This window comes from Littorina saxatilis, linkage group LG2 (genome assembly GCF_037325665.1).
Source record: "Littorina saxatilis isolate snail1 linkage group LG2, US_GU_Lsax_2.0, whole genome shotgun sequence".
Taxonomy (NCBI): domain Eukaryota; kingdom Metazoa; phylum Mollusca; class Gastropoda; order Littorinimorpha; family Littorinidae; genus Littorina; species Littorina saxatilis.
The window spans coordinates 26,461,392-26,485,384 of NC_090246.1; the positions used below are offsets into that span (position 1 = coordinate 26,461,392).

Below are 23,993 nucleotides of genomic sequence, written 5' to 3' on the forward strand. Positions count from 1 at the left end.
CCTTCTTCACTCTCTACACTGGCTGCCTATCACTAAAAGGATCGAATACAAACTCTCCTCTCTTTCTTTTGCCGTCGTTTCTGGTTCTGCCCCAGAATACTTCTCAGAACTCCTCAATCTCTACACCCCCTCTCGTCAGCTTCGCTCCGCCGCCGACACTCGACTCTTCCGACTCCCCACAGTGCAAACAAAGACATGTGGCGAGAGGTCCTTCGCCTATCAAGCCCCTGTGACCTGGAATAGATTACCTCTGCCTCTCAGACACACAGATTCTCTCACTACATTCAAGACAAATCTCAAAACACACCTCTTTCAGCGCAAGTGATTTTCCCTCCAGCATCTCCCCACCCACCCCATCCCGCCCCACCTCACCCCCTACCTAGTGCCTAAAATAACGTGTATATATATTTTCTGCGCTTTGTGTCAGCACTGTTTGTGTGTGTGTAAATAGTATTGTTGACACGTTTTTATACAGTAGCCTTATGTGGTTCTTGTGCCTAGGCTGTGTATTGGATTGTCATTGTATGCCTGCATCATTAGTTGTCAGTAATTATTACATGTGCTGATTGTTCTCTTTGCCTGCGCGCGTATAGTATGTTGGTTATGATTGGTCATAGTATGTTTGTTTATGTTTGGTCGTTATCTTTGCCTGTGCGTGTATTGTATGTTTGGTCGTTTTCTTTGCCTGTGCATGTATAGTTTGTTGGTTATGTTTGGTCGGTTTCTTTGCCTGTGCGTGTATAGTATGCTTGGTCGATGTATGTATTGTAAAGCGCTAAGAGTAGACATTTTTCTAGAATAGCGCTATAAAAGTTTGCATTATTATTATTATTAATATATGGTTTCATCACTGTCAACTGGTTACAGAAAAAATCGTCTGCTCCAGTGAGCGGGGAAATCAAACGGTTGATTATCACTTGACACTTTTGCCATATTTAGAGTTGTTTGAACAGTAAATACAGCCGCAAAAAATAGCTTGCTTGAAACTGTTTTACATATCAATTCCTTTGTAATTTAAAAATGACAAAACACCATGAAAAATCATTATCGACGATCGCGAATCTGCTTGTATCAATAATACATTACAAAAAGCTCTAAATATGTAAAAATATCGGTTTCCTTGCCAGGAAACTCAAGGCATCCTGTCAGGGAGAGAATGAGCCGAACTCATTTTGACCTGAGTTCAGGATGCTGTAGACGGGTGTCACCCAAACGCAAGATCTGCACTGCACAACTTCAGTGCACCTGTACGCGAGAGTGCTTGGTCGCTTTTTGAAAATGTGTATCTTGAAAGGAACATTAACGAATATCGCGCTGTCCGAAGGAATTGAGTTCTTATCGTACAATGCCAGCGCTCAGCTCAAAACAATAGGACATCTGACCGCCATGCGGCTATGTGAATCGGACATTTGAGCCTCTTAATCGGTCTATGTCCGATGTCCGGCGCCTAACGACATCCCTGGTTCATATAAGTTGTGTTCCTAAAAGAAAAACACCTCAGATTTTTACAATGAAAAAGCAATTGGCAAGAAAAATTATTTAAAAAAATCAATGTCAGCGTTAAACATAAGCTCTTTGTACCGAATTTGTAACACTATCAAAAGAAGGAACAAGCCTTAATAAAAAAAACCTGGTGTACACTGATCTAACCCTAATGTTCTGCATTTTCTGCTTCCATTAATTTGAAGTCTTCTTCTTCTTCTCGATCGCTCAGACAGGGACTGCGGAACTTCTGATGAAGTTTGCAGTACAGCGAAGACTCCGCAGGGTGCCGAAGATCTTCTCTTGAGCTGGTGTGTCCGTCAATTGTTGAAGTCAATAATGAGGCTAGATAGTTGTAACATATTTTTGCAGTACAGTATCTGCATTGATCTGACGTTTCACACTCTACAATAGCACAGAGTGATGCAGCTGTCTAACACATACCCAGTAACTTCTGTGCAACTTCCAATGTGATGAGAATTAAGTGATGTGTGTAACATCAAACTGATTAATATTCACAATGCCAAAAAACAAATAGAGGGATGGTTCAAACAACCTGTTAAAAAATTTGCGTAGGTATGAAGGTAACTTTTTTTCTTCCCCTTATGCGAGTACTTGAAAAACAGAATGTCCTCCTGACTGTGCCAGGAATATACGAAAAAATATATAGTAGAGTGCATGCACTCCTTGCACTTTGCAGCACACTTTTCAACTAGAACAATTGTAAAACTATTTCACACAAACATTTAGAATGCCCGGTCAAAATAGACTAGCCCAGAATTACCCCCCCCCCCCCCCCCGATCAAAACTGACTAGGCCAGTCAGTTTCAACCTCCCCTTCACTGTAGGAAAGTAGCATTTGCTTACAAATCTTCATAGGGATCCTTATTGTTATCATCATTCTAGAGTGCATGAAAACCTTAATCTTACACCACTTGGTAGCCTGAAACTATTGCAAATGCCTCAGCCTGCATCAGCAAAAACTGATACCTGTTTCACCTCCCTAGACTAAATCTAAATTGCACCAAACGGGTCAAGACAAAGCTGTAAAGTTAAACATGCACCATGCTAGATGAAACCTCAGTTAATCAAGAGTCCAAGCTTGCTTGAGTAAGTTCTCCCAAAAAGGCCTTAGAATGACGTACTGTAAATATTTTAAAACAGGCCTTAGAATGACGTACTGTAAATATTTTAAAACAATCTCCTCAATGACTATGAAAGATATTTAACGCCAAATTTTCGCCCCCACAGGAGGCTTCTTCAGGGCGATCAATGTACATTATATATAATAATCATCGACGGCGTTGACGCTGGTTTTCTTCAAGGCACCAGTTGATTCTTTTAATCCACTCTATCATGTCCTGACGGGTGGTGGCGTACACATAGAATGTTCTCCACCTGAACACCAGTTTGAACACATTCGTTCTGTCTGTGTGCATCTCATTCTCCTCAGAACACTCACTGCACTCATTTAAATCCAGAACCCGAATTGGATTCTTACTGCCCTTTTCTTTGTAGTACCTGAGCTCATTCCTGCGAAGGACAAACCAGCGTGTTTTCCATGTCTTGAAGTATTGCCCCAGCTTCGTGAGGAAGCCTTCTTTTGTGTTGAGTGAGAAATTGATGTCGTCACTTTTATCTTCTGCCGTGCTGAATTCAGCATGCACCGTCACTGACTCGTACATGTCAGGTTCCTGAACATCCCTGGGGTATGGAACCTGCATGCCAGAAAATGGAATTAAATAAGAGTGAAAACACAGACTTGACAGGCAAGCACACCTGTGCACTCGCACTAACGCTCCAACTTTCAGCAAGACAAGGCTGCATGTTACCCATTTTGAAACTCTCTCTCTCTCTCTCTCTCCAACACACATACACATAAACAGATGAAGTGACACTCTAGATGCCACGGAGTCAAGCTCAGATACACTGTTGATAATGGATGTAAGCAATTATTGTGATTATTGAAGATACACTGGTGAACCTGCACATTTATATAAATATACATGTCTCAACTAAGGTACAGTTTAAATTAAGTAGAAGTGCAATGCCAAGGCACTGCATACCCCCAGCGAAGGACACATCAGCTCTCTCTCTCTCTTTTTTTCTTTTAAGAGAGTCTTAAAAGGAGGTTAAATTCACAGGGGGTTGGTTATGAACACAAAGAAGCAAAAAGGGGGGGAGGGGGACGAGGGTAATTAAAAGCAGCTTCTAGGCTAAGTAACTTTTCAGAACCCCCATGTTACTCAAACTATTTTACTCTACAGACTAAAATGTCATTCCAGACTCCGTCATTATGAAGATCAGCTTTTCTCCAAGCTGTGCACAGCAGCAACTTAATTTTTCTTTGCAGTCTTTCACAATTTCCCTATTAGTAGTAATTACTCTCCAATCATCAATTGCTCACAACCACTGCATGATGACCAGTTTTCCTTGACAAGTGCCCATCGCTTACGTACTAACATAGCCATAAGATATATCTGAGAACTAGATGATTACCGGCTTCGCCGGGTACCGGCTTCGCCGGGAAGAAGTAGAGCCGAATACCAGGCTGCGCCTGGGACCCGGCTTTGCCGGGTGAAGCCGGCGCACGAAGGAAAGGAGATAAACGCGCAAAACACTGGAGACCTTCTAAAAATAGTAACGTGCAGTGACCTTCTAAAAATACTAACGTAGTAACGGGAATATGGATTGATGCCACATGGAGGAAGGGAGATAATCGCGGCTGAAAACACTGGAGAAGATAAGGAAGAGTTACTGGTAGTGGATCCCGAAAAAAAAAAAAATCGGTTCAGCGCGCACAGCGCTGCGCGCTGAGAGCACGTGTTGAAATATCTCATCGATGAGGTTGTGTCCGGGGTGTAGCTGAATACGGTGTCCAAATTTGAAAAAGATCCACCGAGAACTTTGGCCGTGCATCGCGAACAGACAGACAGACACAAGTCGTATATATATATAGATAGAATATATATATGAAAACTCAACCTCACAACTTTTTAAGAATGTAATTTAGGCCAAAAAAAAAAAATTGTCTGTTTAGGGTAACATGACCAAAAAAAGTAGGGTCGGTAGGTAGGTAGGGTTTTTTTTGTTTTTTTGTTTTTTTTTGTTGTTGTAAATGCTATGTTGGCTGAACATTCACTTCTTATATTTGATGAATACATGTTTCAAAACTAACGTATAAATAAAACAGAGAGAAAGGGAGAGAAAGAAACGCCAAATGTCTCTTTTTAGCATTTTTACCTCTTTTTTTTCTTTTTTTTTTTTAAATCAAAAAAAAGTTTTTGGGTCGGCGCCAAATCGATAGGGTCGGTCGGGTTACCCTAAACAGACCATTTTTTTTTTTGGCCTTAAGAGAACACTGATCGACTGTCTGACAAGAATAACTTAGGCACAAAAAAAAAGTCTATTTACGGTAACATAGGCAAAAAAAATAGGGTCGGTAGGTCGGGATTTTTTTAATTTTTTTATTTTTATTTTTTTCTCCAAAAAAACATATTTTTAAGTTATTTTGCCAAAAAACAAAGACTTTTTTTCTTTTTTTAATTTTTTTTCTTTATTTTTTTTTCTTTCCAAAATGCCAAAAAAAAGTCTAGGGTCGCGCGAAAAAATAGGGTCGGTTGGGATACCGTAAACAGACTTTTTTTTTGTTGCCTTATGACAGTAAAAAAGTGTTTGGGCTGCTTTTATTACAGTATTTCTCCTTTGATACCATATTTTTTCGGTATTTGTTTAGTACTTTGAAAGCAGAACAAAAACAATGGTACGTATGCTTTCAGTATTTCTTAAAATCACATCTGTATATATTTATATATATCAATGTCTATTAAATAATCATGATTAATCTTAATCAAGATGACAAGAAAAAGGCTACATTTAAAGCAAGCACACAGGGATTAAGGAAAGAAGCACATGTTGCAGCATCAAAAACAATGTACCTTCAACAACACAAGTTGACTGGATTCAGTGCCAATCAGGGGTTTGTTTTTGAAGTGCTCCACGAAGTCACCAATGCTCCTAAACGTGCCGTGGCCAAACGTGATGTTAGCCCCCGTCCACACGATGTTGAAATGTTTTACTGAGTTGTCAAACTTCACTGACAACGCGTACTCCCCTCCTCCCTTTGAACTTGGGCGCAACAGGTAAGTTCCGTCTTGGCCATTTTGAAGCAGGATACTTTCTGCTGTGTGGCGTGTAAGATTTGGATGAAACCAATCTAAAGACTCGATGTCACCGCTCTGCTGCGACATGACCGCTTTCTGTGACTCTTCTCTCTCGTTGGTGCCTCCCGGCAGTCAAACAATGCCGTTGTACACACACTCAACGCTGTCAAGTGATCGACTGTCCTGCGTGATTCACCGCGGCATTTCCTGAAGCGACTCGGGGACTGTCATCTGCTACGCATCCCAAGAGTGCTCCCCCCTCAAATATATGTTTGACGTACTTCCTGTTGTGGAAGCTCGACTGCTTGGCCAAGTGAAAGACACAAAAATGGGAAATACTGACACAAAACTCAATTTCAGAAAAGCTGTGATACAGCTGACGACAAAAACACAGGTGAATAATGTGCTGTTGATTTTAAGATTGTACCAAGCGAGAAAGAAAAGGCAGTTCAGCTAGTGCAGTTCATTTGTTGACACATTTCTTCATAGACTATCACTATGATAGAGCAATTCAGTTACTGCATCTAATTAGATCCAGCAGTTAGTGAATGACCGACAGATGCATGTCATGGGCAATGCAACTGAGAGAGAAAAAGCAAATATTTTATCTGAAATACACTTTTTATTGGTGACTACTTTGCTTGCTGATGGAAATACCTGGTGTTAATCTTTGCTTGTTGCTGAAACTTTTGGTATTCAGCATGACATGCAGAAATACTGTGTAGGGTTCCGTCTAAGATGTTTTCTTACATGGATCTATATCTTTACTCGCAGGATTCAACAGATTGATTCAATCAATTGATTGTTAAACAGTAGCAAGTTAGTGAGTGAAGATGGATGTGTGAAATATAACAAAAACATTGTACAAATGACTCCTTGTCAGACTTGTAAATTAGTTGGAAAGCCCTGCGACCACAGGTCTAATGATCACGTGAAGCAAGCTCTTACACTGCATCTCCCTTTCTTTACCGTTTACACTGACTGACTCACAGTCACACACACACACTCATACACACACACACACACACACACACACACACACACACACACACACACACACACGCACAAACCAGTGGCAGGGCTTAAGACAGAGGGTTGAGGAAGTATACCATATATAGAATTTGGTAGAATGAATTGTTACACTTGCTCGAATGTTAATTGAGCATGTCCTGTTCTTTGAAATGTAACCAAGCCATATATAGCCGCACACTCTAGTAACACAGACAGTTATTTTTAGGCTTATAAACCAATGTTTGTATTCATTTGTCAGCTAGTTGCCTTTTCAACCAGTTGAGGCAAACTATGAGTATGAGTTTCTGGGAACAAGTTTTGGTCAGACAATGTCATGTGTTTTCAAAAAAGATCCACACAAGCTTATTTTGTATTTTTGTTTGTTTTCCAGCCAATTGAGGCAAATGATGAGGCATTTTGGGAACAGTTTTGGTCGGAAAGCGTCACATGTGTTCAGGATGTGTTCACCCTTATACCTGCAGCTGAGATCAGAGCGTTACGAGAAGAGTCACCATCAAATTTGGCCACTCTCTGTTACAAAGCTGTTGAGAAGCTTGTGCTCGCCGCAGAGAGTGGCTGCCCATCACAGACTGAGCAACAAACAGGTGCAGTTTTAAAATCTTCCACATAACTTTTGTGTGTGTTCTATGTCCTCCTGTTCTTTCTATCTAAATACGGACGTGTTGTATTGTTTGTTATGTGTGTGTTTTGTGTGTGAATATTAAATTAAATATACATGTAACAGTCAATCATGGTTTGGATTTGAACTCTTTATCTGAGGAACTTTTTGGTTTTAATTTTTCTGTCTTTTTTGTTTATTGTTACATTGGTTGTTTCAGTCCTGAACTGCGTGCGTCTACTGAGCCGAATTCTGCCATATATATTTGAGGACCCGGACTGGAGAGGGTTTTTCTGGTCCACTTTGCCTGGGCAGTCTGAAGAAGGAGAGGTTTGTTTACCATTTACATCAAGAAGTTCATAATTTTCATCACCTTATTTTGAGGCTGTCAGCGGTGGCAATTATAATGTGCATCAAAACAGGATGCGGTACTGTTTAGGTTTGTGATGTTTCAGATGAAATGCAAATAATTTTGTTCAGTGTATGTTCATTGTCTGGGATCCGGTCCACTCTAAATTACGTTTATTTGTTATCTGTATTTCTAGTTTTTTAACAGAAATTAAATTTTGATGCTTTTTATCTTCACCTAATGATGCTGACCTCTGATTTTTCTCTTTCAGAATGAAAGTCCTCCACTGGCCCAGTCACTGATAAATGCTGTGTGTGTAAGTATTTGGTTGCTGTATGTGTCTTTGAGACCTTTAATTCCAATAGATTCCATAACTGTGCACAGATGAGTCATACATTTGACAAATTTTCATTTTATAATCAAGTTTGTATGAAAAAGAAAGTGCTAATGCTGACATAACAATGATTACCAGTCTCGATTACATGACAATATGGGAAGATTAACTTGTGAGCAAATGGCTTTCGGAAGTGTTACCCATTTCAGCTAATGTTGCCATTTGATGTTACAGGATTTGCTCTTCTGCCCTGACTTCTCGGTGTCATCAGCAAGGAAATCGGGCCCTGTAAGTTGTGTAATTTTTATACAAGAAAATATCAGATTTGTGGATGTAGAAAACAGAAATGCAGGTCGAACAATGAAAACAAACAAAACAATAAGTGAATATATATAAGCTAAATGTAAAGATAAGGCTGTGAAACAAGTGTGATTTATTATGAATAGTATCAATTAATACATTTATATATATAATAGGTTTGAAAGTATTCTTCATGTGGTTAATAATATGCTTTTTGAACTCTAAAAGTGAAGCATAAACTGCTCTAGCAATAATTGTGCATTTCAGGTAAGGACAGAGTCAGAGGGTTGACATGTATTGAGGTTATAGGCACAGATTGTGTCAGATTCACTAGAACATCTAAGCCACTCCAAAGTGTTTGTGCTAATCAGTTGATATACCTGCTTACAGTTATTTCAGTACAGTGTAAGATACTTTATGTAAGATATTTTTTGGTCAGATGGGCCAATAAGAATGTTGTAAGAAAGCAGACAGACCTTCTTGAGAAGTTTCCATTATTTCCAGGACAACCCAGAAGATATCAGCACCATAGACAGTTGCGAGTACATCTGGGAGTCTGGCGTTGGATTTGCCCACTCTCCACCACAGAATGCCACTCATGACCAGAATCGTACTGAACTGCTCAAACTCTGCCTCACCTGCTTCTCTGAAACCATGTATCTCCCCCCTGTTGGTGAGTTGTTTTCTTTTAAGGTATGAAATGTAAGTGAAGTTAAAGGAAAGGCTTTAACTGAACCTAATATTTGTGTGGAATTAGTTTCATTGAAAAGGGAAAATGAAAAAGATAGGTTGAAGCATATAAATATATATCTTTCAGAGGTTTTCTTTTGTTGGAAAGTTGAGAATGTTGCTGTTGTTTCTATCTCATGTACTGTTCAATTATTTTAGATGTTCCATGTGAATTGATTGTAAAGGTAGGATTTCTTTTGTGTGTGTGGGGAGGGGGGTGGTATTTGCAGTCTATAACATTTTTATTATGATTTTGTCTGCAGCGGATGCTCATAATGCTCCAAACCAGTGGATACAGTACTTCACATCAACAGAGAATAGGTCTGTAATATTCATGCATGTGGGCAGTGTGCAAAGTATATTCTTGACCTTCTTTCAGTGTGTGTGTGTGTGTGAACAGACATGTCTTCAAATCATCAGTCACTTGTTGAGTTAAAGGCAGCTGGTCATAAAACATATAACTGTGTCCTGTGTAAAGAACACAATTTCTCGAAGTGTTCCAGCAGCTAAGGGCATAGTACTAATGCATTTTCTCGCCTGTTGCAGACATGCCCTGCCTCTGTTCACGTCTCTGCTGAACTGCCTGTGTTCATATGACCCTGTTGGTTATGGCGTGCCCTACAACCACCTCATGTTTTCTGACCACCGTGAGCCTCTTGTGGAGGTGGCTCTGCAAGTTCTGTGTGTCACCATGGAGAATGACCAAAGTGCTGCTGCCGTCACTGTTGATGGTACCAGTGGAGGGACTGCTATGGACCAGGGCAGTGACGTGAGTGGTCAGCTTTCTTGTCATTGAACAGATAGTAAAGAGGAGCATGGGTAGATACAGTTATATGTGCTGTGATGGAGAATATTTGAGGCCTTGTTGCTGAAACTTTGTGCCATGTTTGGTTAATGAGAACATGTAGACGTAAAAGTGTGAATACTGTTGAAGTTAACAAGAGTGCACTTTTGGGGACTGTCTTTAGGGGAAGAATTGCGGAAATGATGTGCATTAAGACTGCAGAACAGTGTGATCTGGTATGCCTTGACATGGTTCTGTCTTTCAGGTGAATCTAAATTCATGATTCAAATGCTTTTTGCAGGCTGGCGGATCTGACAACTTGTTCTTGAACTACTTGTCCAGGATACACAGAGAGGAAGTAAGTGATTGCAGTTTAACTGTTGTTCAGTTTCTTCACCCTCTTTTTCATATTGTCAATATTAGAATATTAGACGTTGTTTTGTTTGGGGTTGCGTTTAAGCTGTATGTTTGTTTGTGTATGTGCGTGTGAGTGTGTGTTTTTGATTCTGAATTTTGGAACGTTGGCAGTCTATTTGTTTTTGGATCACATGTATATTGCTCAGTTCTTTCCTTTAGCACTTGACTGTTTTTGAGATGTTGTACCTGTGTACCAGATGATATGTATTGTGTGTGGGTTGTTTTTCAGGACTTTGCCTTCCTCCTAAAAGGTATTACACGCCTGCTGAACAACCCTTTGGCACAGACCTACCTGCCTGGTTCAAGCAAACGCATCCAGTTTTACCAGGAGCTCTTGGTGCTCTTCTGGAAGATGTGTGACATCAACAAGGTGGGTGATATCGCTTGTTTTGCTTTCTGATGCATTGAAATATGACACAGTTGCTTCAGCTACACATGTGCAATAGAGCTCCCCACCGCCGTTCTACCTAGAGGGTACAGGGACCCTCAATTATAATTGTTAGAGGGTCCCCAAACCGGGAGGATTTGTGGCAGTTCTGTGAAACCATCACAACAGTGTTATTTCATAATTGGCCATATCAGTTTTGATTTATTCCATAAATTTGAAATTTGGGTAGGTAGAGAGATCCCGCAAGACATTTCTTCATCTTCAAAATACAGCCAAGTGTATGTTCTTGTCTATTTTGTATGGAAACTAGCAGACCATGACATTAGTACCGACAGTAAGCATGATAACACAAATGTAGTGTGTCCCGGGACCCCCCCTTTAAAGTTAAGTGCATCACGGGACCACCTCCAAGAATTTCTAGTACAGTGTTGCAGCTTCCAGGGCGTTTAGGATGCAAGGACACACAGTTTGGGGAGCCCTGTGCAAAAGCACCAACACGTATTCCCATATTTATGCTTAAAAAGTTTGTTGGAATGCATACACAATTTTGTCTGTATTCTTGCAAAGGCATTTATAAGCAGACCCCAATGCTGGCTGTATCTGTACTCAGATATTAATGGAGTGGAGTATACTTGTCAGAACATATGCTGTTCTTGAAAGTAGCTTCAGGCAACACTTTCCTTCACCCATTCAACTTGACTTTCATGTTTGTTTCAGAAATTCATGTTCTTTGTGCTGAAGAGCAGTGATGTTCTGGACATACTGGTTCCCATTCTGTACAACCTGAACGATGCCAGGGCTGACCAGTGTAAGTCTCAATGGACCTAGCTTTTGTTTTGTATAGATCTGATTTGCATCCTTTCAAACCCGAATTGTGGTTTTTTTTTATAAACCCCAGGTTATTTCCAGGTGATTTTATCAGATGTTCTATACTTCTCTTGGAATATTTTTTATAATTATAATATACAGGAGGAGAGCAGAATTGCCGACAAAGCCATCTTTTTGTTTGTAGGTTGGAGGTACAACCTTGAAGATCTGATTTGTGTATTTGTAGTCTGATTGATATGGAGAGATAGGTGTGAGCGTTCTTAAAGATGGATTTTGTTTTCAGCACGTGTTGGCCTGATGCACATCGGTGTGTTCATCCTGCTGCTGCTGAGCGGAGAGCGCAACTTTGGTGTGCGTCTGAACAAGCCATACAGCGTCCGTGTGCCCATGGACATACCTGTCTTCACTGGCACACATGCTGATTTTCTCATCATCGTAAGGCCTACATTTATCAATAGACACAGTACACAATCTAACTGCATGTTTGGGCCCAGTTTTTCTGTCCAGGACACTTGTGGTGTATATGGGTACACATATTTAACTCATAACAGTTGAAAGGCCTTATTTGTCATTAAACACAGTGCACAATATAACTGCATGTTTTGGCCCAGTTTTTCTGTCCAGGACACTTGTGATTTATATAGGTACACATATTTAACTCATAAAATGTTTAATTACGGTCTTATTCTTTTCACAAAAGTAATCTTACCCGTTTTAATAACTGCTGCATCTGATTTGCATCCTCCTGACAAAGAACTGAACTGAATATTGTTTGTGTGGGGTGTTTGGGCAGGTGTTCCACAAGATCATCACCACAGGGCACCAGAGACTTCAGCCACTGTTTGACTGTCTGCTCACCATCATTGTCAATGGTTAGTCACTCTTTTTGATTGACAACATAAGTAGCATTAAATAGTTTTTAACCAACAGTCAGCATGAACATATTTATAGGTGGCTTGTTCTTATTTGCTATCTGATCATTGTGTACTGGTGTGTATCAACGTTTAAATCTCAAAGTTATAGCTCTGAGTGATTGAAGTGTGGTGTTTTATTTCAGTGTCCCCTTACCTGAAAACCATGTCCATGGTGGCCAGTACCAAGCTGCTTCATCTGCTGGAGGTCAGTGTTTATTTTTCTTACCTGTGTTTTGTATTTCGGACTCACCTGCATAATCAGTAGTGTTTGCATGTGTAGTATTTGTTTGCGATTCATATTACGTATGACGAAGGTGAGTCGTATGAATATCTTCTCGTCTTGTTTATTCTGTTTTATGTTGTTGTTGGTTTTTTTTAGCCTTTGATAGGCTAACTATTTGATCACATTATTTTGTAAAATTGTAACATTTGTTGAAATTGCCCAAAACTTTGCTGTCATTTTGGCAGAGCTACCAGACTTTTTATGTGGTGATGGAAAGGTGACGCTACAGACTGCTTGAAACTTTGACATCATTTTGGCAGAGCTGCCACATTTTTTCCATGGTAGAGAAAAAGTGATGCTAAGGACTGCCCTAAACTTTAAAAAAAAAAAGTGCGGTAACTTTTATGGCCATTTTGGCAAATTTGCCAAAGAAAATTAATCCTAGCAAAGTCCTTGGGTCGTGTGTGTCTCTCAGGCGTTCAGCACTCCTTGGTTCCTGTTTGCCAGCCCCACCAATCACCACCTGGTCTTCTTCCTCCTGGAGGTCTTCAACAACATCATTCAATACCAGTTTGATGGTGAGCCATATGTTCTGATTTTATTTGCACAGTTTATCCTTTTTAGGAGAAGGGTTGTCGGGAGATAAAATTGAGCTTGGAGAAGGTAGATGTGAAATGTTTACATATGATTTGAAGAGTTACTTTGATGCTGAGTTTTAAAATGTATGAGGAACTTCTTTGATTGGTCTGTTTTTGATCATGAAGGTGTTGATATTGTCTTTTTATGAATAATATCATTGTTCACAGGGGTTGTTTTTATGTTCACTAATGTTTCAGTTCAGTGATCTCATTTTTACTTATTTCTACTTTTACTTTGTTACTAGTATTTTTGGACAGTAATCTCATCTTAATATTTCCTTTTTGTTTGCTTTTTCAGGCAACTCCAACCTTGTGTACACCATCATCCGAAAGCGTAATGTGTTCCACCAACTAGCCAACCTGCCTGTCGACCATTCAGCCATCGCACGTGCACTGACCAAACGGGGCAAAAAGTTTGTTCCCCCACCACTGGACTCTCGAGAACCTCAGACCATGGAGGGCGCTGTTCCGGCCGCTGAAGCAGAACCAGGAACCTTAAAAGTTTCTCTGGCTGCCACACCTCGTAAGTTTCTGACCATGAATTTGACTGGAAAATGCGACAGGAATGAGCTGTCAAGTTAGAGGCATGTTGTGATGAATGTTGTGCATTTTTGTGAGTGTGATGTGTTGATGGTGATGAGTTTGCGTTTTTAATTTTTTGTTATTACAGTTTTATTTAAATATTTTTTACTTAATGTAACTTGTTTTACTTCATGTTATTTGCTTTTTCCAGTTTTAGCTTAACTTTTGACTCGCTGGTGTGCAGTTCTGTGAGGTCAAAACATTGCTTGCTATTGTCTCAGAATGAATTAGTCGTGGATGTTCGTGCACATAATTTTATTTAAATAATTTTTGTCTTTTTTGCATCTTTGCTGGTTTATTTCATTTACCTTTCTTACTTTGGGTTGTTTGCAGGTTGTACGTGAATGTTGAGTTTTAATATTTGTGTCTGATGTTTATGTCTGTGGAACACACTGTATGGATTAGCTGGCACCATTTCTGTTCCAGATCATGTCTTTTCTTTGTTTTTTCTGACTCAGCAGATCTTGTGGTGATGGATTGAAACTTTCTTTCAGAGACGCTAATTCGCCCACCAGTTGAAGCTCATCCTCCTCCTCTGATCAAAACTGGTATTAATCACATGCTCTCTTGTTCCTTCACTCTATCATAGGCAGCCGTTTCCTTCTGATTAATCTCTGAGTGGGTTCCTATTGCTATCCTGTTACTGTAAGCACTTGAACTAAAGATTTTCTTGCAGCGCTAAAACAATGATAATGATACATGTACTAACAGTGCAGTGAAATATGTAACATGCAAAGTATTCTTGAGTTGATTTAGACATGAAACAAAAATGATGCAATCCAACTGAGCTGATTGAAGCTTTTTTTTCCCTTTACAGCTTTCACTTTTTCTGTTGCTGTTAACACACCCCTTCTAGTGTACTAGAACTCTTTCTGCTGCTCTTGATATTTTAGCTCTAATTTTGTAGCTCTAATTTTTTTCCCTTTTTCTTCAAATTGCACAGTGGTATTTCAGGTGTGTCTCTGTTTAGTGTTATAAGTCACAGGTCACTGCTGAATGCATCAAACAAACAACAGCTTTCCTCTCAAGACTTGTTGTTGTTATTTTTTGTTCCAGGTTGTTACGATTACTTTAGAGAATTAAATGCCATTGACTGGTTTGTCAACTTACCTATGATTGGTACAAGTTGTGGCTGATTTAAGAGCTTTAATTGCATTTTGTTTTGGATAAAAAAGGTGTTTTTTTCCATGACCAAAAGTTTGTGCTAGTGAAAATCAGCAGGGACTGCTTGGTATCAGTAATTTAACATATGTGATGAATACTTAAGAAGTAATTGTACTTCTTTGAGGATATCTTTCTCATTTTGTATATTATAAGATTATTTTATGGTTTATTTTTTATTTATAAAAATCTTGCACAAATTCTTGCTAACGCTTCCTAGCTACTCACAGGGTTTGCATTATGGATATGAGACCTGTCATTGAAATGACAATAACAAGTGCTGCTAGAAAATATATTGAATCTTTCATCTGTACAACTTGGTGTACTCCATGTATGTGTTTGCAGTATGTGAATTTTATTTATTTATATTTTAGCACATTACCATTCATGTATCAAAGATGATTTCTTTTCTCTTTAAAGCTTTGATGTAGATACCCTGTTAATATGATTACATTTTATTTTGCTTTTTAACATTTCTTGTCCTTTTCAGCATTATACTGGAGACATTGTCAAGATTATTTCTGGAGTTAAAAAACTAAAGTCCAGCCATGAATACTTACTTCTGTACTAAAGTCTGATCAAGGAAACAGAGAAGTCAGTTTATTATTTACCACACTGCAGTGGCCTGAAACTTCATGGCATAAAATCTCACTATTCCAGTTTACACTCTAGGTTGATAGATGAACTCTGGAAATAACTCTGTCAGGTTTGTATGGGTTGTGAAAGAGTGAATACTCTTGCTTTTAGCGAGGCAAACTTTCCACACATGTTCGTTGTCCATGTATTTCAGACACACCTCTCGCCAGTGACTGGCCTATAATGACATGTGGGAAAGTTTGCTTCAAGTATAGCATGAGTATTCCCTCTAAACTTGACAGAGTTAATTCCGAACATTGTCTATTGACCAGAAGAAAAAGACTACCCAGTGAATCATAACAATACTCTGATGCAAAATGAATCTTTTTTTTCACTCTAAGGTCTTGACAAGATGACAGAGAAGTCAGCCCCAGACGAGGGTCACCGACAGCCGACGCTGAAGGAGATCGCCGAGTCAACAGGCACCCACAGCATTCAGCCGGTCAGCGAAATCCAGGACCCCATGACCACAGAGTCAGCTCAGGGGGCAGAGGCTGGTGGTGGCGATGCAGAATCTACACAGAGACCAACCCTGGAGAAGATTGAAAGCTTGGTGAGAAGATTGTGTGGGAGAAGGGGAAGGAGAGGAGGACCTTTTAAGACTTTTTTTTTTTTTTTTTTAATCAGCTTTTTTTCAATGAGATATTAGGGCTTACAAACGGAGATGCTTTATTTTACGATCTTATAATATCAATATCTTTTAAAACCTAACAAAATCTGAGAACAACAGGTCTGAAAAAGGACAGGGTCTTAAAGTGGAGGTACATTTACAAGAGTTATGAACACACAAAATAAAAATGCAAGGTCTTCTTTCATTGTGTGTGTGTGTGTGTGTGTGTGTGTGGGGGGGGGTTGGGGTGGTATTAAAAAGGAGGTTCCACTGTAGACGTGAAAGAAATGGCAGAATTGGGAGGAAAGGGAGGACTGAAAAGAGTGGTAGGAAAGGAAAAGATGTTGTGCCGTACAAAGAATGGTGTAAGGAAGACAGGCTGCATGAATAATTGAGTCCTCCGAAAACGGCGTATGGCTGCCTAAATGGCGGGGTAAAAAAACGGTCATACACGTAAAATTCCACTCGTGCAAGAACCACGAGTGTACGTGGGAGTTTCAGCCCACGAACGCAGAAGAAGAATTGTGAAAAACATTTCTGGTCTAGAATTGTTGAGCCTGAGCTGCGTCGTTTCCTCTGCCCCTGACTCTTGTCTTACTCTTCCCATCTCTAAGTCTGTGGCTGTTTTCTGTCAGCTGTTTTTATGAGAGAATGTGTCTGTCTGTGTCTGTCTGTCTCTGTCTGTCTGTCTACCTCTCTCTTTCTTGCATGCTCATGAACACTCTCTCTCTCTCTCTCCCTGTTAAGCACTACTGCCTTGTTGCCCTGAAAAGATCTAGTATATGTACATGCAGACAATTTGTCACCTGTGTAATCTTATATCTTTCCAGATTATGTGCTCATAATTGTGGATGTTAATGTGCTTAAGCCATTCTTTGTTTGTGAGCTCTAACTCTGTTTATTATGTTCAAAGCTGTGTCATGTTACCTGTAATGTTTTTGAAAAGGTTTTTTTTTTTTTTTTACAGCCTGCATCATCCTATCCCCCAAACTCTCCCACCACCCCTACTACTCCCACCTCCCCTACAACCCCTACTTCCCTCAGTAGCCCTGCCAGTAGCATATCTGGTCGCAAACCAGTGAGGCGTGCCGGGTCGACTACCAGTCAACCTGGGGCATGGGTGGCCACGCCTGAGTGGGTGAGTTGGAAATGCATCAGCCTGGCTTACATTGGATTCAAAATGAATCTGTGACGATGATAGAAGTGACTTCAATGCTGAAGATATTTTAAGGAGGTTCATGTCTAATGTACCAATTACATAATAAACAACTTCATTGATACCATGATATTACCTTTATTTGTATTTTATGGAGAATGTATGAGATTTGTGTGTCATTGAAGAGGTTTCCACTATCTGTTATACATTTTGATGGGTATAACCACGATCTGGATTTTGTTTTAGATATGCAGTATCTAGACCTATGATCTGGATTTCGTTTGGAATATGGCAATGTTTTGCACACTCCGAGTAGTCATCTTCATATGAGTGTAAATTATCAGTTCCTGAGGTCCATAAAGATTCTGACAAGCTGTGAACAACCTTTCACCAAGAATGCTGTTCTTTGTCCACAGGTTCAGTCTTGGAAGCAGAAACTGCCGCTGCAGACAATCATGCGCATGCTACAGGTATTGGTGCCACAGGTGGAGAAGATCTGCATTGATAAGTGAGTTTGACTTGTTTTTTTTGTGTTTCAATTACTATTTTTGTAAGTTACACTGTTAACTTTGTAAACAAAAAAATGGAGAAAGATTGTGGCATTTATAATCTTTTAAAAAAAACCATGTGCCCTTGTGTAATTGACTTGGCTTGAAACAAGCAGAATTTAAGTAATTCTCAAAGCAGCTACAAAAACAAGAATCATTTCCTGCTTGGAGTTGCCTTCTTTTTTTCATGTTTAGTGAATACATGTAGCAGTTAATTCACATGCCATAACACAAACTCAAAACTAGGTTTACACACACTTGCACCTCAGTTTATCCAAGTTCGAATGTTTGCTTGTGCGTGTCAGGGGTCTGACTGACGAGACGGAGATCCTCAAGTTCCTGCAGCACGGCACCCTTGTGGGACTTCTGCCCGTCCCCCACCCCATCCTCATCCGCAAGTACCAGGCCAACAGCGGCACCACCATGTGGTTCAGGACCTACCTCTGGGGCGTCATCTACCTCAGGTTGGTTACCCTCTTGTCATTGTCAGTGTTTGCAAATATCAAGGGTTGAAATAGACACATTTCGTAAACAACTCTGTCGGGTTTGTATGGGTTGTCAAAGAGTGAATACTCTTATTGAGGCCAACTTTCCCACGAGCTCCTTGTCCATGTGTGGAGACACACACCATCGCTAGTGAATACTCTTATTGAGGCCAACTTTCCCACGAGCTCCTTGTCCATGTGTGGAGACACACACCATCGCTAGTGAATACTCTTGCTTTATTGAGGCAAACTTTCCAGACGTTCTCGTTGTCCACGTATTTCAGACACACCCCTTGCTAGTGACTGGCCTTTAATGTCTGTGGACTGGGTGGCCGAGTGGTAACGCACTTGCGCTCGGAAGCGAGAGGTTGCGAGTTCGACCCTGGGTCAGGGCGTTAGCAATTTTCTCCCCCCTTTCCTAACCTAGGTGGTGGGTTCAAGTGCTAGTCTTTCGAATGAGACGAAAAACCGAGGTCCCTTCATGTACACTACATTGGGGTGTGCACGTTAAAGATCCCACGATTGACAAAAGGGTCTTTCCTGGCAAAATTGTGTAGGCGTAGATAAAAATGTCCACCAAAATACCCGTGTGACTTGGAATAATAGGCCGTGAAAAGTAGGATATGCGCCGAAATGGCTGCGATCTGCTGGCCGATGTGAATGCGTGATGTATTGTGTAAAAAAATTCCATCTCACACGGCATAAATAAATCCCTGCGCCTTAAATATGTGCGCGATATAAATTGCATAAAAAATAAAAATAAAAATAAAAAATAAATCCCTGCGCTTAGAACTGTACCCACGGAATACGCGCGATATAAGCCTCATATTGATTGATTGATTGATTGATTGAATGTCACTTGGGAAAGTTTTGCCTCAATTAAAGCAAGAGTATTCACTCCTTCACAACCCATACAAACCTGAGTTATTTCCTAACATCGTCTATTGAAGAAGGTTGTGCAAATTTTAAGTCTTAGTGTTTTTATTGAGTCACTTGAGAAAAAGTGACTCTATGTAATCGGTCAGTGTTAGTCTGTCCGGCCGGCCGGCCGTAGACACCACCTTAACGTTGGACTTTTCTCGGAAACTATCAAAGCGATCGGGCTCATATTTTGTTTAGTCGTGACCTCCAATGACCTCTACACTTTAACGATGGTTTCGTTGACCTTTGACCTTTTTCAAGGTCACAGGTCAGCGTCAAAGGAAAAATTAGACATTTTATATCTTTGACAAAGTTCATCGGATGTGATTGAAACTTTGTAGGATTATTCTTTACATCAAAGTATTTACATCTGTAGCCTTTTACGAACGTTATCAGAAAAACAAGGGAGATAACTAGCCTTTTCTGTTCGGCAACACACAACTTAACGTTGGGCTTTTCTCGGAAACTATAAAAGTGACCGGGCTCAAATTTTATGTGAACGTGACTCCCAGTGACCTCTACACTTTGACGTCTGCTTTGGTGACCTTTGACCTTTTTCAAGGTCACAGGTATGTCTTGAAGGAAAAAAATTGAAATATCATATCTCTGAAACTATTCATCGGATTTGATTCAAACTTTATAGGATTATTCTTTACATCAAATTATTTACATCTGTATTGTGTTGTGAATAGCAATTTCTTCCTGTCCATCTGATGCCTCATATAATATTCAGAACTGCGAAAGTGACTCGATCGAGCGTTTGCTCTTCTTGTTGACAAAATAGTTGTGTGTACCGTATTGTATGGTCATCAGTAATTAGTTTCAGAATAAACTCTTTGCCCCACGGATCCCTAATCTTCCTTTGCCTAGCGTAAACTGTGGTAGCAATGCATCTGTCCTGCAGGATGATGTACCAAAGTACTGTCCATTTTGTAAGATTTTGTTTGTTTGAAGGTTTGTGGAAGTCAGACTGAAAGAAAGCATTTCTACACAGTGTAATTGAAAGCAGAGGTTTGAGCTTAACCATTTTGTATGCCCCAAGTGATAGAGTGAAATTGTCTTGAGTTATATGCTTATTTGAATCCTGACAGTACCATGATTGTTTCCAGGAATGTGGATCCCCCGATCTGGTACGACACAAACGTCAAACTGTTTGAAATTCAGCGAGTGTAGACGAACAAACCACGACAAAGCCAGACCAAGAGGCGAATGGATCTTGAAACAGTCAGACAGACCTGGATATTATCATTCCATTTTGCTGTTGTTAGTGTCAGTGTACTGTTGATTAAAACCTGTCACAGTCATGCATTTTATCATGCTGGTAAGGAGTATAACATAGTGGAGTCTGTGGAGAGCCGTCACTGCTTGAAGGGATATTTTTGTAAATAGTGACTGATAACATTCTTTTTCTTTTGCAATGAAATCGACAGTTGTTGTTGCAAATACTTAGATTTAAAACTAACTTGCAGTGAATCATGTAAAATACTTTTGACGTTGAAAGAAATTTGACATTGGTTGGAGACATCACAATCTGATAGCAGAGTTGTTTCTTTGTTCTAGTTACAAAAAAGAGACATTTAATTCAAACACCTAAAATGTGAATGCTTTGTGAGACTTCAGCACTTTCATGTGAAGTTTTAACAAAGATTCTGCTAGTGTTTTGGTGAAAACCAGTTTTATCAGCAGACAGTATTATGAGTCAAACCAGGACTATTCCGCCTGAAGAAATCCATTCTCTGAAACGAAGGGATTATTTTAGGCAGCACTTGAAGTTAGGATAAGATTGTGAATTGTGATACTGTTTAAAGGGCTGATCATGCAAGTTACCAGGAATTAAGGCTTTTTGACTCACATGCGAAGCAAAAGTGAGTCTATGTACTCACCCGAGTCGTCCGTCCGTCCGTCCGTCCGTCCGGACGTCCGTCCGGAAAACTTTAACGTTGGATATTTCTTGGACACTATTCAGTCTATCAGTACCAAATTTGGCAAGATGGTGTATGATGACAAGGCCCCAAAAAACATACATAGCATCTTGACCTTGCTTCTAGGTCAAGGTCGCAGGGGCCGTAAATGTTGTCTAAAAAACAGCTATTTTTCCCATTTTTCCCATTTTCTCTGAAGTTTTTGAGATTCAATACCTCACCTATGTATGATATATAGGGCAAAGTAAGCCCCATCTTTTGATACCAGTTTGGTTTACCTTGCTTCAAGGTCAAGGTCACAGGAGCTCTTCAAAGTTGGATTGTATACATATTTTGAAGTGACCTTGACCCTGAACTATGGAAGATAACTGTTTCAAACTTAAAAATTATGTGGGGCACATGTTATGCTTTCATCATGAGACACATTTGGTCACATATGATCAAGGTCAAGGTCACTTTGACCCTTATGAAATGTGACCAAAATAAGGTAGTGAACCACTAAAAGTGACCATATCTCATGGTAGAAAGAGCCAATAAGCACCATTGTAATTCCTATGTCTTGAATTAACAGCTTTGTGTTGCATGACCTTGGATGACCTTGACCTTGGGTCAAGGTTACATGTGTTTTGGTAGGAAAAATGTGTAAAGCAGTTCTTAGTGTATGATGTCATTGCTAGGTTTAGTTATTTGACCTTGACCCTGAAGTTCAAGGTCATGTAAAGGTCAAGGTCAAGCATGTGAGTCGTATGGGCTTTGCCCTTCTTGTTATGACTTTACTGTACAGTGTTAAAATTGTTTTAGAAATCAGTTTGATGTGTTCTGCAAAATTACTGTAACAGTGTATGGAGTTATGGATGAACAAATCAAGAATGTACGAAGGGAGACTTGGCAAAACAATTGTGTTCAAAGATGTAGAATCTAGTTGAAGTTTTAAATCAAGGGTACCATTCTTCAAACAGTGTATGGCATGCTACTTGCTTGTCAAAGTGATTAGTTGTTAGCCCCCTTTTAAATTATCTGACGTCCTGATATGACCGAGTGATTTTGAAATCGAGAATGAAATTTCAGTGTCATGGTGCTGTAACTTTTTGGGTTGTTGTGAGATCTGGCTAAAAGATTTAACAAACCTTCTGAATGATCAGCTTATGTGCTTACACAGAAAGATTATATTTGTAGCTAAAAGCACTGACTTAGACTATTCAAACCAGCACTTGCACTGATGCTTGTACACAGTATGAGTCAGTGTAACACAGATATCACTGTTCTATAATGTTTACAAAAGAATAGGTAATATATGCTGTTCTGATTCTTACAGATAGACACAAAGTTCTATGGGTAATTTAAAGAGTTTAATATTGGTTATTGATATGCTGAATTGCACAACAAAACTAATTTAAAGTGACAGGGCATTATAAGCTAGAATGTTTCACATGCCTTGATTACATGTATTTTCCTTTTCTTAAAGAGAAGCATTTTCACTTTTTGTTGTTTTGTGATTGCTTTCTTCTATCATTGTTAATTTGCTTAAATACTTGACATCAGTTTAATCTGTTGAGTTGAAACAATAACATTAAAACAAAGCTTGCATATACATGTATCACATTTGATGTTTTGAAATGATGAACCTGTGTGCGATAACAATCATATATTTCTTGTTCTCAGATATATCACTCTCGTATTGGTTGAAAGAATAGCAGAATTTATAATTAAAATCAACTCGGTATTCGAATAATTTTCATTCAGATCAACTGTAATGGGTTCCAAGAAGTATTGATGTCTGTTTATTATCAGCAGTAGGGAAAATTAAATTACACTGCCTCTATTATATTTTTGGTAAAGCACCAAGTTTGCAAGGGATAATTTGGTGTGAATAGCACATTAAATGCTATTGACTCTTGGTACATGTACATGCAACGTTTTACTCGGATGGCTTTGAGATCTTGACCAGCATTTACCGTGAAAGAAAATTGTACATGACACCATTCTGTTTTAATCTGTGTATATTTGAGTTCTGATATTGTCAACTGTATTCATTTGAATACTATATATTTATTAATTTCTCTGATTCTAAATGAGTTCATTCATTCATTTATATTGTCAGCCCATGACATGAGAATTATTTGTGTTTTTGAGTTTTTATCAGGATTTGAACAATTTATTTCTGTGCTTATGTAACATGATTTTATGCCTCTGCACAGGAGGATTCATAATTGGTCACATTGCCTGCCATGTTGGACACTTTTTGTTGTTGTCGTTTTGTGACAGCGGTGTGGGGTGATTTTGTGGGAAGAGACTGCCAGGCAAACACAGTTTTCTTTTTGTTGACGTTTTAATCTTTGTGAATCATTTTCAGTTGTGATTCTGCATATCCTGGTTTGTTTTTATTTCGTCTTTTCTTAACTTGTCTCTTTTAAAATGGTTTACGAGTGGTTGTAGTCAGTGAGGCTTGGAAATGTGGGAGAGTTGAAAGTAGTCTGGAAGTACACTAACGTGGGAGTATTGGTTTGCAGAAACATGTGGGTGTTCTGACACAAGTTTTGTGAAAGTGTTGTGAATAATAATTTTATGTATTGTGTTGTCTCCTGTTGGCTGTGATTTTTTCCTTTGATTTTTTGTTGTCAGTGTAGATTATTTTACAAGTCTTTCATACCCTGCAAGTCATGCACCTATAGTAGCCACCTTTGTGCAATATTTTGGGACTTTTTATTCATCATATACTCCCCGCGGGTTAGGGCGACTAACAGATTCTGTTTCTCCTCTTACCCTTGTTAAGTGTTTCTTGTATAGAAAATA

At 39.4% G+C, this 23,993-nt stretch overlaps 2 protein-coding genes across 3 annotated transcripts; one reads left to right on the forward strand and one right to left on the reverse strand.

Moving 5' to 3' along the window:
* Positions 1–2,267: 2,267 nt before the first annotated feature.
* On the reverse strand, positions 2,268–5,872 carry LOC138958609 (dual adapter for phosphotyrosine and 3-phosphotyrosine and 3-phosphoinositide-like). Its single transcript, XM_070329812.1, has 2 exons — positions 5,421–5,872; positions 2,268–3,200 (listed from the first exon to the last, which is right to left on the reverse strand). The coding sequence occupies exons 1-2, from the start codon at positions 5,730–5,732 to the stop codon at positions 2,775–2,777; spliced, it is 738 nt and encodes a 245-aa protein (XP_070185913.1). The 5' UTR covers positions 5,733–5,872; the 3' UTR covers positions 2,268–2,774.
* Positions 5,873–5,930: 58 nt separating this feature from the next.
* Positions 5,931–23,773, forward strand: LOC138958615 (protein HID1-like). 2 transcript variants are annotated; one of them, XM_070329821.1, is made up of 22 exons: positions 5,931–6,039; positions 7,048–7,261; positions 7,496–7,605; positions 7,896–7,940; positions 8,193–8,246; positions 8,763–8,931; positions 9,251–9,308; positions 9,534–9,756; positions 10,073–10,129; positions 10,418–10,558; positions 11,294–11,384; positions 11,688–11,839; positions 12,198–12,276; positions 12,462–12,523; positions 13,017–13,119; positions 13,478–13,702; positions 14,256–14,309; positions 15,900–16,111; positions 17,136–17,306; positions 17,741–17,832; positions 18,178–18,336; positions 20,388–23,773. In XM_070329821.1, exons 1-22 carry the CDS (start codon positions 5,974–5,976, stop codon positions 20,449–20,451), a joined length of 2,601 nt encoding a protein of 866 aa, XP_070185922.1. In that variant the 5' UTR covers positions 5,931–5,973; the 3' UTR covers positions 20,452–23,773. The 2 variants fall into 2 exon arrangements, with proteins under 2 accessions (XP_070185922.1, XP_070185923.1); XM_070329822.1 differs by lacking the exon at positions 14,256–14,309.
* Positions 23,774–23,993: the final 220 nt, after the last annotated feature.